Raw genomic sequence first — 13,789 nt, forward strand, 5'->3', positions numbered from 1 at the left:
CAAGGCTAAAAAGTGCATTTTTTCGTCTGAATCTGGGTTTTTTAGTCGAGGCGAGGACAAAAGGTACTTTTTGGCAAAGGTGCACAATAATTTTTTTATAGACCACACGAACTAAAAAGCAAAAGACATTATTGGAAAAATTACAAATTTCTTTTGTATCCAATTTTATTAAGACCTTTTTTATAGTATTTTTTTCAGTTTTTTTTTTCATTACGGGTGCCTAAAAAATTAACTTCAAGAGTTACGTCTGCAACACTATTGACACCGTCAAGATATTATGGTTCACGAATACATTTATATACTCTAAGGGCCAGTTTACAAAAGCGAATTAACTGAACACGTGATCAGAGTGAAGCAATGGAAGTTTCGGATTCATGGGTTAATCGCGCATTAAAATTTAATTCGAATTAAATATGTAATTCTCTTTCTGTAAACTGGCCCTTAGGGTCAGATTTTTGTTCAAATTTGTTATTTGAGACTGCAAATAGAAGACCACTTATAGTGAAAGTCGTATTAGTTACCGCTACCCTAAGCAGAACATTTGCCGCCTGAATTTAACGAGTAAACTAAAATCAATAGAAAAATCTAATAGTTTTTGATGACGTAATCAATCCAATCATTGTAAAAGTACACTTCTGTGAATACGTCCGGATATCCTCCTCCACTTGGCATCCCGAACGATACAACACCAGTTAGTTTATCGTCACAGAGTAATGGACCTCCCGAGTCTCCCATAAGAGCTGCCGCATCGTCGCTGAAGGTACAAATTGTCTTATCGTCAACTTTGAAACTTGAGCTCCATTCTTTCCATTTATCTCGACATTCAGATTGGGGTACCGGTTTGACGTACGCCAATTTCAGTTTCTTTGAGAGTGTACCAGGTTCAGGATAACCAGTGACTCCTTTCCCCAGCACTTTGCAAGAAGTGTCATAATCGTTCAGTTTGGCTGTCGGTCTTTTTGGGAATTCCGTTATTTCTGACACGTCTTCCGATAAGATAATAACAGCTATGTCGTTGGCTATGGTACGATGTGTGGTGTAATCCGGATGACTTACGAATCGTTTCACAGAATACTCCTTTCCGTTACTTATCAGGTCATTGCTACCAACAACTACTTTGCCATTTCTAAAAATGTTCAATTTTACATGGCAGAATTGTCGCATAATTTTTGGCACTGACAGTGAAATGTTAACGCGTAAATTAATTTATACCAACCCCTGCCAACAATGAGCTGCCGTTATTACATGTCGTGAGTCAATCAGTGTTCCTCCACCTGCAAATTCTCCTCTTTTAGATACCAAAGCTACCACAAACATGTAGTCGCTGATATCGTCTAGCTCCTCGCCTCCAACAATCCTTGCTTCCTCCTTACCATTGGCTAATAAACAAACCAAAACTCTTACTTTTCTATTAGTCTTAGTTAAAATAGCTATTTGTGAAATAAGTTGCGAAATGGAAGTGTTTTAGGCACGCGACGTGAAAATGACCAACAGTGCGAAGGCCGAAGCGCCTAATAGCTATTTATGTAACCAGTTAGGAAATGCGTTATTTTGTGTAACGAGTGGAATATTTGCGGGACGAGCGCAGCGAGATCCCGCAAAATCACACGAGTTACACAAAATTGCATTTCCTAAAGTGTTACATACAAGATTTTTTCTAATTTTGACAAAAAAAAGTTTCTTCAAACGTTAAACGAAGTAATGAATTTCATTAATAATAAATTATTATTGTGTTAAAATATCAAGTAGGTAAGTAGGCACGGTTATTTTGCTTAAAAACAAAAAATATGACAGTGTCAAATTGATGATACAATAAATTTTTCCTAACCAGTTAGAAAAGATTTTACTTTTCGTAACCAGTTACGAAAAGTGTGACGTTTCCCAACGTCAATTAATTTTGAAAAGTGTCACTTTATATGTCAAAATTAGAAAAACACTTTTTTCGCAACGTGTTGTTTCATACATGATTCTTTCTACATTCACCAAATTTTTAAAATAAATGAAAATGTAAAACAAAATCGATCTTGTTCCCGAGTTGTTGTTTATAAACAATAATTTGCGAAAAAATATCGGAAAGCTTGTTCGCATAATTTGGAAAAATGAGTGATTCCAAAATGATCTCTGATATTGAAAATTCAGCAGAAGCCCCAATGAATACCCTTATACCAGAAATGTCAAAATCGGCGTATCAAGCAACTTTCGACAAATTACAAATATGGTGCAAACAGAAAAAAAAACGTATTAAATATGTATAATGATTATTATAAACTATAAACTTTTAAATTTTTGTGGCATGGTTTATTCGGATTATTTTGGAATGAAAAATTACATTACATAACATTATTTTTACGCACTCGTGTTTAAAATGACATTACTTTTAGGAACTCGTGCCTAAAAGTATGTCATTTTGAAACTGTAGTGACAATCTAAATTACATATTCTTTGTGGAAAAATTATATTTATTACATTTCCATTGGCTAACTAAATGGTGGCTATCTAATATACAACCGGATTCACAACTTTCATTTCTTTCTCGTTGGACAGTCTTTCTTAATAACAACTTTTTCTCATGTTAACTGTCTATTAAGGATACAAAATTCGTGTGTGCTATTAAAACACAATATATTTTCTATTTACTTAACCAAAAATTTTTGCTATAAGCATGCTTCTAGATCTAGATGAAATAACTTATAACTGAAAGAGCTATCTTTTTTTCGAAATTTTGTTATTGCTCGTAGCACAATTTTCATTACCACATATCATATTCGTACATACTCGTATGTTATTATTTAACTGTTTACTTCCTTGGCACAACGATATTAAAGAAAATTGTGATTCTTACCGAAAAATATCAGAGTTAAAAGCACCACCACTGTCTTCATTATTGGTTCACTAACGTACCTACACTAGTTTGAACAAAGTTTCAAAGTACGATTCCTTTTATATGACTATTATTTACATGTAATTATACTTTCAATTTAAATTATCTACTTGCAAGTATATACCCGGCGATTCCAAAACTAGTATAACTTTTGTTTCGCTTTCGTTTTTTAAAGAAATTGTAAACAATACGTAACATACTCGTACTTAAAGCTACTAATTGTAGAAGAGAAGTGAAGATATTTATTGATCATTTAAAAACTAAAATTGGGCAATTAATTTATTTGGTATTGTAATATGTAGATAGGTATTTACCAGCATAATTATGTTGAATCCGATATTTTTACTACACATGCAAATTTAATCATTCTAACCATCAGAATTTCTACTAATCTTTCTTTTTAATAAAATAACATACGTACGAATTTTGTACTGTTTCATTGCAACTGCATGGACACTAATTCAAAATATTCGAATATTCGAATTATTCGAATTTTACATAATCAGCTATTCGAATACGATTCCCAGCCTTAATAACAACTATCGGGTGTTTTTTTAAATTTCACCTCATAGTAGGCGTTGAAGAGTCGATTGTGAGCGCACTATACAGGTTACGGATCACGGATCAGATGTTTAAATCTTACGTTTTACACGAGTGGTGCGTTCACAATCGACTCTTCAACGCCTACTACGAGCTGAAATTTAAAAAACACCCGATACTTAAAGTAAAAACATAATGGAAAATAATAATATATTTTATTTTTCGCTTGTCAATTATTAATTATTTATGTTTGTAATACGAGCTATATGCGAGTACACCACTTTGCCCTAGGGCATAATAAGCGAGCATACTGATAACGCCCGCTTGCAATAAACAATTTTTAATTACAAGCAAAACAAAGCAGACTTGACTTTATTTCATATAAGCTACTTTCAAAATTGTTATCAATCAATTTCCGTATTTAAAGTGTAAACTATTGTCCTCGACTATAAACACCTTCATTATGCCCTAGATACCTAATAGCAGATTATACATCGAAGGAGAGAAATGCATGATTATTTCAGAGGTACAAAGTACCGAGAAAATAATAGCACTCTCTCCTGAGGTGCATACCTATACAATTTTTTTCACAGCCGAAGATTAAAATCGAAAAATATTTTTTTTAAACCTACTTTATTGACATTTTAATTGTGAGGGTTTGCAGATTTTACTAGTCCGTGAATCTCAAATTCTCTATTTATCTTGAATCTCTTAATCTCAAACTTCCTGTGGAGAATTTTGCTATATTATGTATCTACGGGAATAATTATATTTACTTATGCCGTAGGAAGATTTTTTAAATGGATATTGGATAAATCTTTTTCTATAAAAATTACCAATATTAAAATAAACATATCTAACCTTGTTTCTTCTTGCCATTAAAACTCGCTGCTAGAAACAAATCAAATCATTTGATTTGCAACTGAAACTTAGCTCAGTGATTGACAAATTTGATTTTTTTCTTGTTAGTTAAAAAAATCGTTTATTTCAACTACCAAAGAGCTTTCCAAAAGGACCTCATGATGTAATTTTAGCCAATAGCAACAATTTTTTGCGACTTTCTTGCATCAGATCAAGTAATAACGACCTAGATTTGGGTTTGAAATTTCAAATATGTATCTTTAATTGCACTTTGATTCCAATGACAGTAACACATATGCAGCCCTTACTACACTGGCGCACAACGGGTGCGTGCACAGTTAACGCAAGTTGGCATTCCGTAAGGACATCCATGTGTTAACATATTTTTCAGATAAATTTGCACGGAAAGACACATGGGCAGCATTTCTTCGTTCAAAAAATTGAATGGCGAAATCATGTCTTGCATAATTTTTGCAATAAAAGCAGAGACATTGCAAAAGCATCAACAAAGAACCTACTTTTTTATGTTTTTATTACCAAATATAAATGTTCATATCTGGTAAAGAACATCCTTTATTGCAATATCTAGAACAAGAAACAGCTTTTGCCAATTCTTTGACGACAATAAAACATTAAAAAACCGATTAAATGGGATTCTTATAGTTTTTAGGGACAATTTGAGGATAAAGAAAATGCTCTTTGTCACTTTGTCAATGTTACTTGATATGTAATTACATAATTCTTATATGTCCATAAAATTATCAATATACAGTCGCGGACAAAAAAAAGTAGGACAAGTCTTATTAAGAAATTTAGCCAAAATTGACTTGAGTAAATCGTGGTTACTATAATAAATAAATAAATATTTTTATAGTAACCATAGAAAGGGCAAGCAAATTTACATTAGCGAAAAACCATTGTCCTACTTTTTTTTATCCGCCACTGTACCTATTGAACTTTTTTTGTAAAAATATTATGTTTACTTAATTTACTGAATGTAGGATGTGTCAAGGAACTATTTTGTCAAGCACGAGGTAATTAATTCGTCCATTTTAAAATTCAAATGAATGAACAATAGAAATTACTTTTACACTTAATGAAAAATATAATTGTATTTTATCGAAAAGCAAGTTGTTACTATGTTGTGTTAATTGAGAAGGTTAAGAAATTTAAATTAGTTAAACATATTATCCAACATTAAGTAAATGTTTATAAATTATCCCTTTTTACATTGAAGTACCAATAAATTAATAATAATAGATATTTTTGTAAAGAGCGATCAAATTAATTTGTAATCGAGTCATCTATGGATTTGAATCCGTATGTCTTCTATTGATATGCCCAGATCTAGCCTATGTTTTAAGCCGTGTTTTTTGTTCAAGAAACGACATACGATTTCGGATTCATGGATAACTCGATTACAAATTAATTTGATCGCTCGATATTAAGGGCGTGAAGGAGGCAATTTTGGTTCGCGGCGGAATTATAAGCACGAGGCCCGAAGGGCCGAGGGATTATAAGACGCCAAAAGACCAAAATCGCCGTTCACGCCCGAAAATAATTGTTTTTAAATAATTTAAATCCACCTTAAAGCTTTGAAAAAATAAATGACACGATTCGTTCTCAAAAATCAAGAGTTACGTCGTTGGTTGCCGATATGACGCAACAAATAAAATTACTATTAAAATTAATTGTTGTTCTTTTAGGCCTCAGGCCAAATTACTGTATAAATGACTTCATTTTGATACGATTTTACAAAATTGTCATTTTCAGACTTGACGTTGGAAAGTAATTTAAAAACAATAGCAAAACCTAATTGTCGTTAATTACGGAATCAATCCAATCATTGAAAAAGTACACTTCTGTGAATACGTCCGGAGTTCCTTCTCCACATGGGTTCCCGTACGATACAACACCGGTTAGTTCTTCGTTACAGAGCAAGGGACCTCCCGAGTCTCCCAAACAAGCTGCCGTATCATTGCTGAAGGTACAAATTGTCTTCTCCGCAACTTCAAAATCTGATTCCGCTTCTTTCCATTCATCTTCACATTTAGAATGAGGTACCGGTTTGACGTAACCTAATTTCAGCTTCTTTGAAGGTTTACCAGGTTCAGGATAACCTGTGTATCCTTTCCCCAGCGCTTTACAAGAAGTGTCATAATCGTCCAGTTCAGCAGTCGCTCTTTTTGGAAAGTCAGTTATTTCTGACACATCTTCCGATAAGATCATAACAGCTATGTCGTTGGCTGGGCTGGGATCTTCGGTGAAATCCGGATGACTTATGAAATCCTTTACAGAATAATCCGTTCCGTCACTTATCAGGTCATTACTGCCAACAACTACTTTGCTGATTCTAAAAATGCAACCTTGAAACACTATCAGTAACTTAGCATTGAAATTTATACGAACCCTTCCGAACAATGAGCTGCGGTTATTACATGTCGTGAGTCAATTAGTGTTCCTCCACATGCAAAGTCGTCATTTTCATCTACCAAAGCTACCACAAACAAATAATCGCTGATATCGTCTAGCTCCTCGCCTCCAACAATCTTTGTTTCCTCCTCACCATTGCAAATGGCTAATAAACAAATCAGAACTTTTACTTTGCCATTAAATTAACACTAAGTCCAAAATTATGTTGAATGGTGTCTATCCCATATAAAATCTAATTAGCAATTTTAGATAGGAAAGCCTTTCTCAATAACAACTGATTTCTGTGTGTACTATAAAGACACGATATCTTTTCGATTGACTTAACTACAAATTTTTTCTATGACCATTTCGACAACATCAAAAACTTAACAAGGTAACAACTAGTGACTCTAAATCTAGATATAACTCAAAAGTGAAAAAGTTAAAGTAGCAATTTTGTTATTGCTCGTAACACAATTTTCTTTACGACTTATCGTACATATGTTAATACATATATAAATTTACTTCCTTGACGCAACAGTATGAAAAAAATGTGATCCTTACCAAAAAATATCAGAGGTAAAAGAAACACTACTGTCTTCATTATTGCTATAAGCACTAGTTTGAACAATGTTTCAAAATACGATTCCCTTTATAGGTACTATTGATAAGATTATCATCTGCATGTTTCTATATTTTAAATTTAAATTGCTTACTTTACAAGAATATACCCGGCGATTCCAAAACTCTTCTCATTTTATTGTTCCTCATTATTTTTTTTTAAAGAAATTGCAAACATTACAGAAGATAATTACAGTTCCCAAATTTATCAACAATGTAGACATTTATTGACCATTAAATTTTTTAATTGGTAATTTATTAATTGGTATTGGAATAGCTATTAACCGCGAGTAGAATACGGTACTTTTTCTATGACATTCAAATTTAATCATTCTTATCATCAGAATTCATTTACTACTTCTTTTTAATAAACCCATGGAGTAATTATTTAACAGCAAATATGTGCGTAATGAACGGATTATTTAATATGTGTGGAGAAATAATTATTTATGCAACAAGTAACGTAAGTGTAATTTTTTATTATCTACTTTCATACTGTAATGTGCCATATTTCACAATTTTTTTAAGTGTCGTAATGGCAGTTTTACGGCACTAGTGCGGTAATAAAGCACTAGTGCAGTAAAGAGACTAAATTTTGCAAAATTTACAACTATTTATTAACATAAATTACACAGTTTGAGACATTTTCAATATTGTCCCCAGACGCTGTCCCCAAGTTAATGCTGGGCTTTTCCACCATGACGTTACTTGTTGAGTATCTGAAGAGCCCATTATTTTCGTTGCAATTATTTTCTTATTTTGAACTGATGTTTCAACATATCCCTCTGCAACATTGTCAGACTTCCAACCTCCATGACGCTTGAGAGTATGCATATCTGCCCCTGCATCTGCCAATAATGATGCTGAGGATCTCCGAAAACAATGTCCTGTATAGTTTGCTGGTTCAGATAATCCTAATGCAGTAGCGATTTTCTTTGGAATTCCTCCGATTGTATTCACTCCAACAGGCTGCTGGGTACATTTACCTCCCCTGTAGGTAAGAAAAAATCTATCGTGCTTGGTCTGACTGGGACGCAAATCCATATATTTTCGAAATAAATCCAAACAACTTATTCCCTGAATATTTCCGTCTGTTATGGCAAATTCCCGTGTAATTTTAGTTTTTGTATTCGGCAAGGTGATCCAGATAAATTCTCCTTTATCTTGAACGTCTCGTCTCATCAAATTTGTGATCTCCTCGCGTCGACAAGCACCAAAAATTCCAAATATCAAAACGACCTGAAAGCATAATACGTTTGAGATTGTTTTTTATTATCTCAGCTCCAATTTACCTTCATAAATAAGAAATCTTTATCATTCATTTCCTTAAGAAATTGGTGTATCTCCTCTTTGCAAAAAATGCACGATTTTTTAGGTCGGTATCCTTCTGATTTCCTCTTCAAGAAAGCCACAACCTGATGATATTGACTAATGTCAATCTTTATCTTAATCGACACCATCGTCCGCAACATAGAATACCGGCACCATAAGGAGGATGGTTTTAGCTTCTCTGATTGTTCCGCAAAATAGGCAAGGACCACCTTTTCAGAGACTTCACGAATTTTCTTGATTTCCATCCATTCTTCAAAATATTTGTACACTATCTCATACCGCTCTTTGGATTTGGCAGGAATTAATGTATCTATAACAGATTGAGCAGCCAATTCTATGTCAGAAGGCAAATTTTCCTCTGAATCACTCATTTTTGCACTGACACTGCAACTTGCTTTCATTGGAACACTTTTATTATTATTATTATTATTATTATTATTATTATTATTATTATTATTAATTTCATGCTCAACAGGAAAATCCCAATTAAAGAGCACGTATAATTCGACCTATACAAATTAAATATCCGACAAATCCAACGATTTTAACACTTCAATGCTACAGGAGAACAGATCAACAAGATCACCGACAGAGTTGGAAATATTGAGCATGTTGTTCAAAGGAGAAAATTTAAGAAAATCCGTTCTCGGAGTTGATAAATAGAATAAGTTTTTACTACGAGTAGTAATAGAATGCTTACCAACACAAAAATTAATCTGACTGAGCAGAGAACAGCAGTCAATCAAGTTATGAACGATTTTGTACAAGAACAATAAATTCATTAATTTATTGCGTTCAGATAAGGTTTTAAACGAGAAACGTTCTAATAAAATGGTCTGTGAATATCCAATAGGAGGATAGCGTCCATCCTCTCTGAAACACAAGTATTTTAAGAATCTACGCTGCAAATGTTCAATACTAGCAATGTGAACAGCATGATGAGGAAACCAAACAATCGACGCATATTCAAGTTTACTTCTGACAAATGATTGAAATAAGTATATTAATGTGGAGATATTAGAGAAATCTCTGGTATTCCTAATAATATAGCCATAGGTCTTCCAGGATTTTTTTATAACAGAGTTGATGTGGCCTGTAAAAGACAGCTTATTATCAAACAGCACTCCCAAGTCAGAAACCAATTCAGGTCTCTCCAAAACAGCACCATCAATATTATAATCAAATTCAATCTTTTGTTTTTTATTACTAAGAGTCATTACAATACATTTGGTTATATTTAACTGAAGGCTATTTCGTATGCACCAAGTGGAGATTAAATCAATATTATCCTGCAACCTGACACAATCACCAAATTCTTTAATAGACGTAAAAATCTTCATGTCATCTGCGTACAGCAAACAGGATACTGAAAGATCCTCAATTATGTCATTAATAAAAATATTGAAGAGTAGCGGTCCCAACATAGATCCTTGAGGCACACCAGAGGAGCAATCAAAAACATTAGAGTGGTGTCCATGAACACTAACAAACTGTTTACGACCACTCAGGTAAGAATACAAAAAATTTACAAAGTTAGAAGAGCAACCCAATGTCTCCAGCTTTCTGACAAGGATTTCATGGTCCAGCCTATCAAAAGCTTTTGAAAAATCAGTATATATCACATCAGTTTGGAGGCCCAGATCCATTGAATTAGCTACATACTGTGTGAAAGTACATAAATTGGATATCGTTGACCTACCTCTCACAAAGCCATGTTGTGACTCTGAGATATAACTTTTAAAATGAAAAGACAAGGTATCTGATATTATGAATTCAAATACTTTAGAAAAATTGCTGCAGATCGAAACAGGCCGATAATTTTCAATGCAACTGCGATCACCCTTCTTAAAAACCGGCACAACCCTTGCAGTTTTCCAAATTGCAGGAAACGCATTAGTCTTCAAACACAAGTTGAAAATCACTACCAAAGGAGAAACGAAAACCTCAACACATTCACGGATTAGAAATGATGGGATCATATCAGGACCAGCTGTGAATTTCAACTTAAGTTTGGATATTGCATTCAAAACATCTTGTTCGTTAACAGCATTTAAGAAGAAATTACAAGATGTACTCCATTCTTCAACAGATGACTCTATGACTGAAGCTTTTTCGCAATAAGCAGACTCAAAATAATTAGCAAAAGCTCCCGTAATCTCATCAGCGCCAGAAACTTCCGCTCCAGAAAAAGTCATATTAAGAGGAATACCAGTACCGTTCTGTTTGAATTTGACGAACTGCCAGAACTTATTAGGATCTCTCTTTATGTCAGCCTCAGCTTTAGCAACGTATTGATCATACTGCCTTTTAATATCACCTTTAATATCTCGACGTAACATTCTATATTTCTCCAGATCACACAGTTTGCCAGATACCCTAAATTTCTTCAATATTCTGTGTTTCAACTTAATTTTCTTAATAAGCTCATACGAAAACCAAGGCGGATAATTATGCCTACGTTTTTTTTTCTTTGGAACAATTAAGTCAAACAGCTCAAATAACTTATTGTAGAAACCATGACATGCCAAATCGACATCCTCATAGCTCTCAAGAAAAGACCAATCTATAAGAAGAAGTTCGTTACGCACCATCTCCATATCAATTGCCCTAAAATTAAAATTATCACCATCATCAACACCATAAATGAACTTCCTTATCTTGATTCTAACGTCAATGGATACCAAAAGAGATGGATGATGAGGATCCTCAGGGACAAGACCCTCCTCACCCCTGGTCACACTACAATGTAAATTCGACAGAACCAAATCGAGTAGCCGATCATTATCATTAGTAATAGAGTTATGCTGCTGAATAGATAACTCACTTAAAATATGAAAAATCGGAACTGCATTACCCCGAAGTTGATCTAAATTCTTTTGAAAAAAGTAAACAACTTCGTAACCACGGTTATTAGATAGATTAGCCGCCCTATTATTTTTGCATAAACGCAATTTTAAAAATTTAATTAAACACAAAAATATTGGTGTTAATTATGAAAGTAGATAAAACGTTGTACGATATTTGTATCGTAATGTGTCGTTACGATACTTGATGGATTATCCAACTCGCCTTCGGCTTGTTAGACAATTTCTCCATCGCGTATCGTAAAATTCCACATTACGATACACATATCGTAAATAACTATTATCGAGTTTCTAGAGGTATTGAAATTATTGAATACACCACGTCCCCAGGTGTATACATTATTTTTTCTATTTCTTATGGCTTTTTTCTTTTACTTGTCTCCCATGGGAGCTTTGGCAACGATTTTCTCCGTCGTCGGTGACAACAAGATGGGTGTACCATAAATAGTTGTTACTGACTTGGGAAACGGGTTTGGTTAAAAGAAAAAAAGTTCACTGTGTAGAGTAATAAATAAGATAACTTCAAAGTGTCGACGTGTATTTAGTAAATATGTACTTAAAAAAAGTAAAATACAGCAAAGTAGGTACTAAAACAACGCATAATATTTTGCAGTGATAACAAGTGAAAAAACATATTGTTGTGACATATAACAGAATATTATATCACGACAATTCACCACATCTTGCTAAATATTGTAAACTCTAACCCCACAGTTTATTGATTAAGCTGATGCAGTTTATACAGTATGTTTCAAATAATTTCGGATCAAGTAGGTTTTGAAAAACAAAAGCATTCCACCGTCCAATGGAAGACGAACCCCAATTATCTCTCAGGCAACTGTCGCAGTAGACTGAGCTATCAGTGACAACTTGTCAAAGAATTGTTCAAAGGGATCTTCAGTTAATATTAAATTAAAATGAAATTCTCTGTAACTGTAAGACAATTGTTCTATTATTTATTGCAATTTAAAAAAAATGTCGTTGATTTTTCTACAAAAATATTATTTGAGACTGTAGAAGTTCCTTAAAGAGAAGACCACTTATAATAAAAGTCGTTGTATTGATTACGATTTTATTACGTTCTTTACATTTCATTTAATGTAACCTTAAGGAAAACATATTACTTTGTCACCTGAATTTAACGAGTAAAGAAAAAACAATAGAAAAACCTAATTGTCATTGATGACGGAATCAATCCAATCATTGAAAAAGTACACTTCTGTGAATACGTCCGGAATTCCTTTTTTACATGGTCTCCCGTAGGATACAACACCAGTTAATTCTTCGTTACAGAGCAATGGACCTCCTGAGTCTCCCGTACAGGTTGCAGTATCGTCGCTGAAGGTACAAAATGTCTTCTCCGCAACTTTGAAACTTGAATTAAATTTTTCCCATTCATCTTGACATTTAGAATGGGGTACCGGTTTGACGTAACCTAATTTCAGTTTCTTTGAGGGTTTACCAGGCTCAGGATAACCAGTGAATCCTTTCCCCAGCGCTTTACAAGAAGTGTCATAATCGTCCAGTTCAGCTGACGCTCTTTTTGGAAACTCGGTCACCTCTGACACATCTTCCGATAAGATCATAACAGCTATGTCGTTGGCTGGGCTGGGAGTTTCGGTGAAATCCGGATGACTTATGAAATCCTTTACAGAATAATCCGTTCCGTCACTTATCAGGTCATTACTGCCAACAACTACTTTGCTGATTCTAAAAATGCAACCTTGAAACATTATCAATAACTTAGCATTGAAATTTAGACGAACCCCACCGAACAATGAGCTGCGGTTATTACATGTCGTGAGTCAATCAGTGTTCCTCCACATTCAAACTCGTCATTTTCACTTACCAAAGCTACCACAAACAAATAGTCGCTGATATCGTCTAGCTCCTCGCCTCCAACAATCTTTGTTTTCTTCTCACCATTGCAAATGGCTAATAAACAAATCAGAACTCTTACTTTTCTATTAAAATAACACTTAGTCAAAAATTATGTTTTTCTACTAATATTAAATAATACTGTAATTATTAAAGTGTTTTTCGTTGGATAACAGGTGAATTACACAAAATCAGTAATTCCGCTCATTAAATAATATACTTTTATTACACATTCATTGCCTAACTATTCTAAATGGTGGCTATCCGATTTTGCTATAAACTTTTCGACGACATGAACAAAGAATCAACAACTGAACAACTAGTGCCTCTAAATCTATATGAAATTTCTTAGAAGTGAAAGAGCTATCTTTTTTCGTAATTATGTTATTGCTCAAAGCCC

General features: G+C 33.7%; 3 protein-coding genes across 4 annotated transcripts; all 3 read right to left on the bottom strand.

Moving 5' to 3' along the window:
* Nucleotides 1–482: 482 nt before the first annotated feature.
* Nucleotides 483–2,952, bottom strand: LOC138131538 (chymotrypsin-2-like). The gene is made up of 3 exons (XM_069048600.1): nt 2,843–2,952; nt 1,217–1,379; nt 483–1,126 (listed from the first exon to the last, which is right to left on the bottom strand). Exons 1-3 carry the CDS (start codon nt 2,880–2,882, stop codon nt 586–588), a joined length of 744 nt encoding a protein of 247 aa, XP_068904701.1. The 5' UTR covers nt 2,883–2,952; the 3' UTR covers nt 483–585.
* Nucleotides 2,953–5,049: 2,097 nt separating this feature from the next.
* On the bottom strand, nt 5,050–9,038 carry LOC138131717 (chymotrypsin-1-like). Of its 2 annotated transcripts, XM_069048894.1 has the most exons (4): nt 8,608–9,035; nt 7,259–8,554; nt 6,692–6,860; nt 5,050–6,635 (listed from the first exon to the last, which is right to left on the bottom strand). In XM_069048894.1, exons 2-4 carry the CDS (start codon nt 7,296–7,298, stop codon nt 6,095–6,097), a joined length of 750 nt encoding a protein of 249 aa, XP_068904995.1. In that variant the 5' UTR covers nt 7,299–8,554; nt 8,608–9,035; the 3' UTR covers nt 5,050–6,094. The 2 variants fall into 2 exon arrangements, with proteins under 2 accessions (XP_068904995.1, XP_068904994.1); XM_069048893.1 differs by lacking the exon at nt 5,050–6,635 and having other exon boundaries at nt 6,748–8,554; nt 8,608–9,038.
* A 3,642-nt stretch (nt 9,039–12,680) lies between these two features.
* Nucleotides 12,681–13,244, bottom strand: LOC138130287 (chymotrypsin-1-like). The gene has a single exon (XM_069046722.1). It carries the CDS (start codon nt 13,242–13,244, stop codon nt 12,681–12,683), a length of 564 nt encoding a protein of 187 aa, XP_068902823.1.
* Nucleotides 13,245–13,789: the final 545 nt, after the last annotated feature.

The sequence above is a fragment of the Tenebrio molitor genome, chromosome 5 (assembly GCF_963966145.1).
Source record: "Tenebrio molitor chromosome 5, icTenMoli1.1, whole genome shotgun sequence".
NCBI classification, from domain to species: domain Eukaryota; kingdom Metazoa; phylum Arthropoda; class Insecta; order Coleoptera; family Tenebrionidae; genus Tenebrio; species Tenebrio molitor.

Bases quoted from the DNA above. Each gene is read 5' to 3' on its own strand.
- LOC138131538 (XM_069048600.1), bottom strand. From the start codon at position 2,882: ATGAAGACAGTGGTGGTGCTTTTAACTCTGATATTTTTCG. The intron at 1,380-2,842 runs GTAAGAATCACA...TTTGTTTATTAG, and splicing joins TTTAACTCTGATATTTTTCG to CCAATGGTAAGGAGGAAGCA. The intron at 1,127-1,216 runs GTTGGTATAAAT...GAACATTTTTAG, and splicing joins GCAGCTCATTGTTGGCAGGG to AAATGGCAAAGTAGTTGTTG.
- LOC138131717 (XM_069048893.1), bottom strand. From the start codon at position 9,018: ATGAGTGATTCAGAGGAAAATTTGCCTTCTGACATAGAATTGGCTGCT. The intron at 8,555-8,607 runs GTAAATTGGAGC...TTATGCTTTCAG, and splicing joins AAGATTTCTTATTTATGAAG to GTCGTTTTGATATTTGGAAT.
- LOC138130287 (XM_069046722.1), bottom strand. From the start codon at position 13,244: ATGTTTCAAGGTTGCATTTTTAGAATCAGCAAAGTAGTTGTTGGCAGT.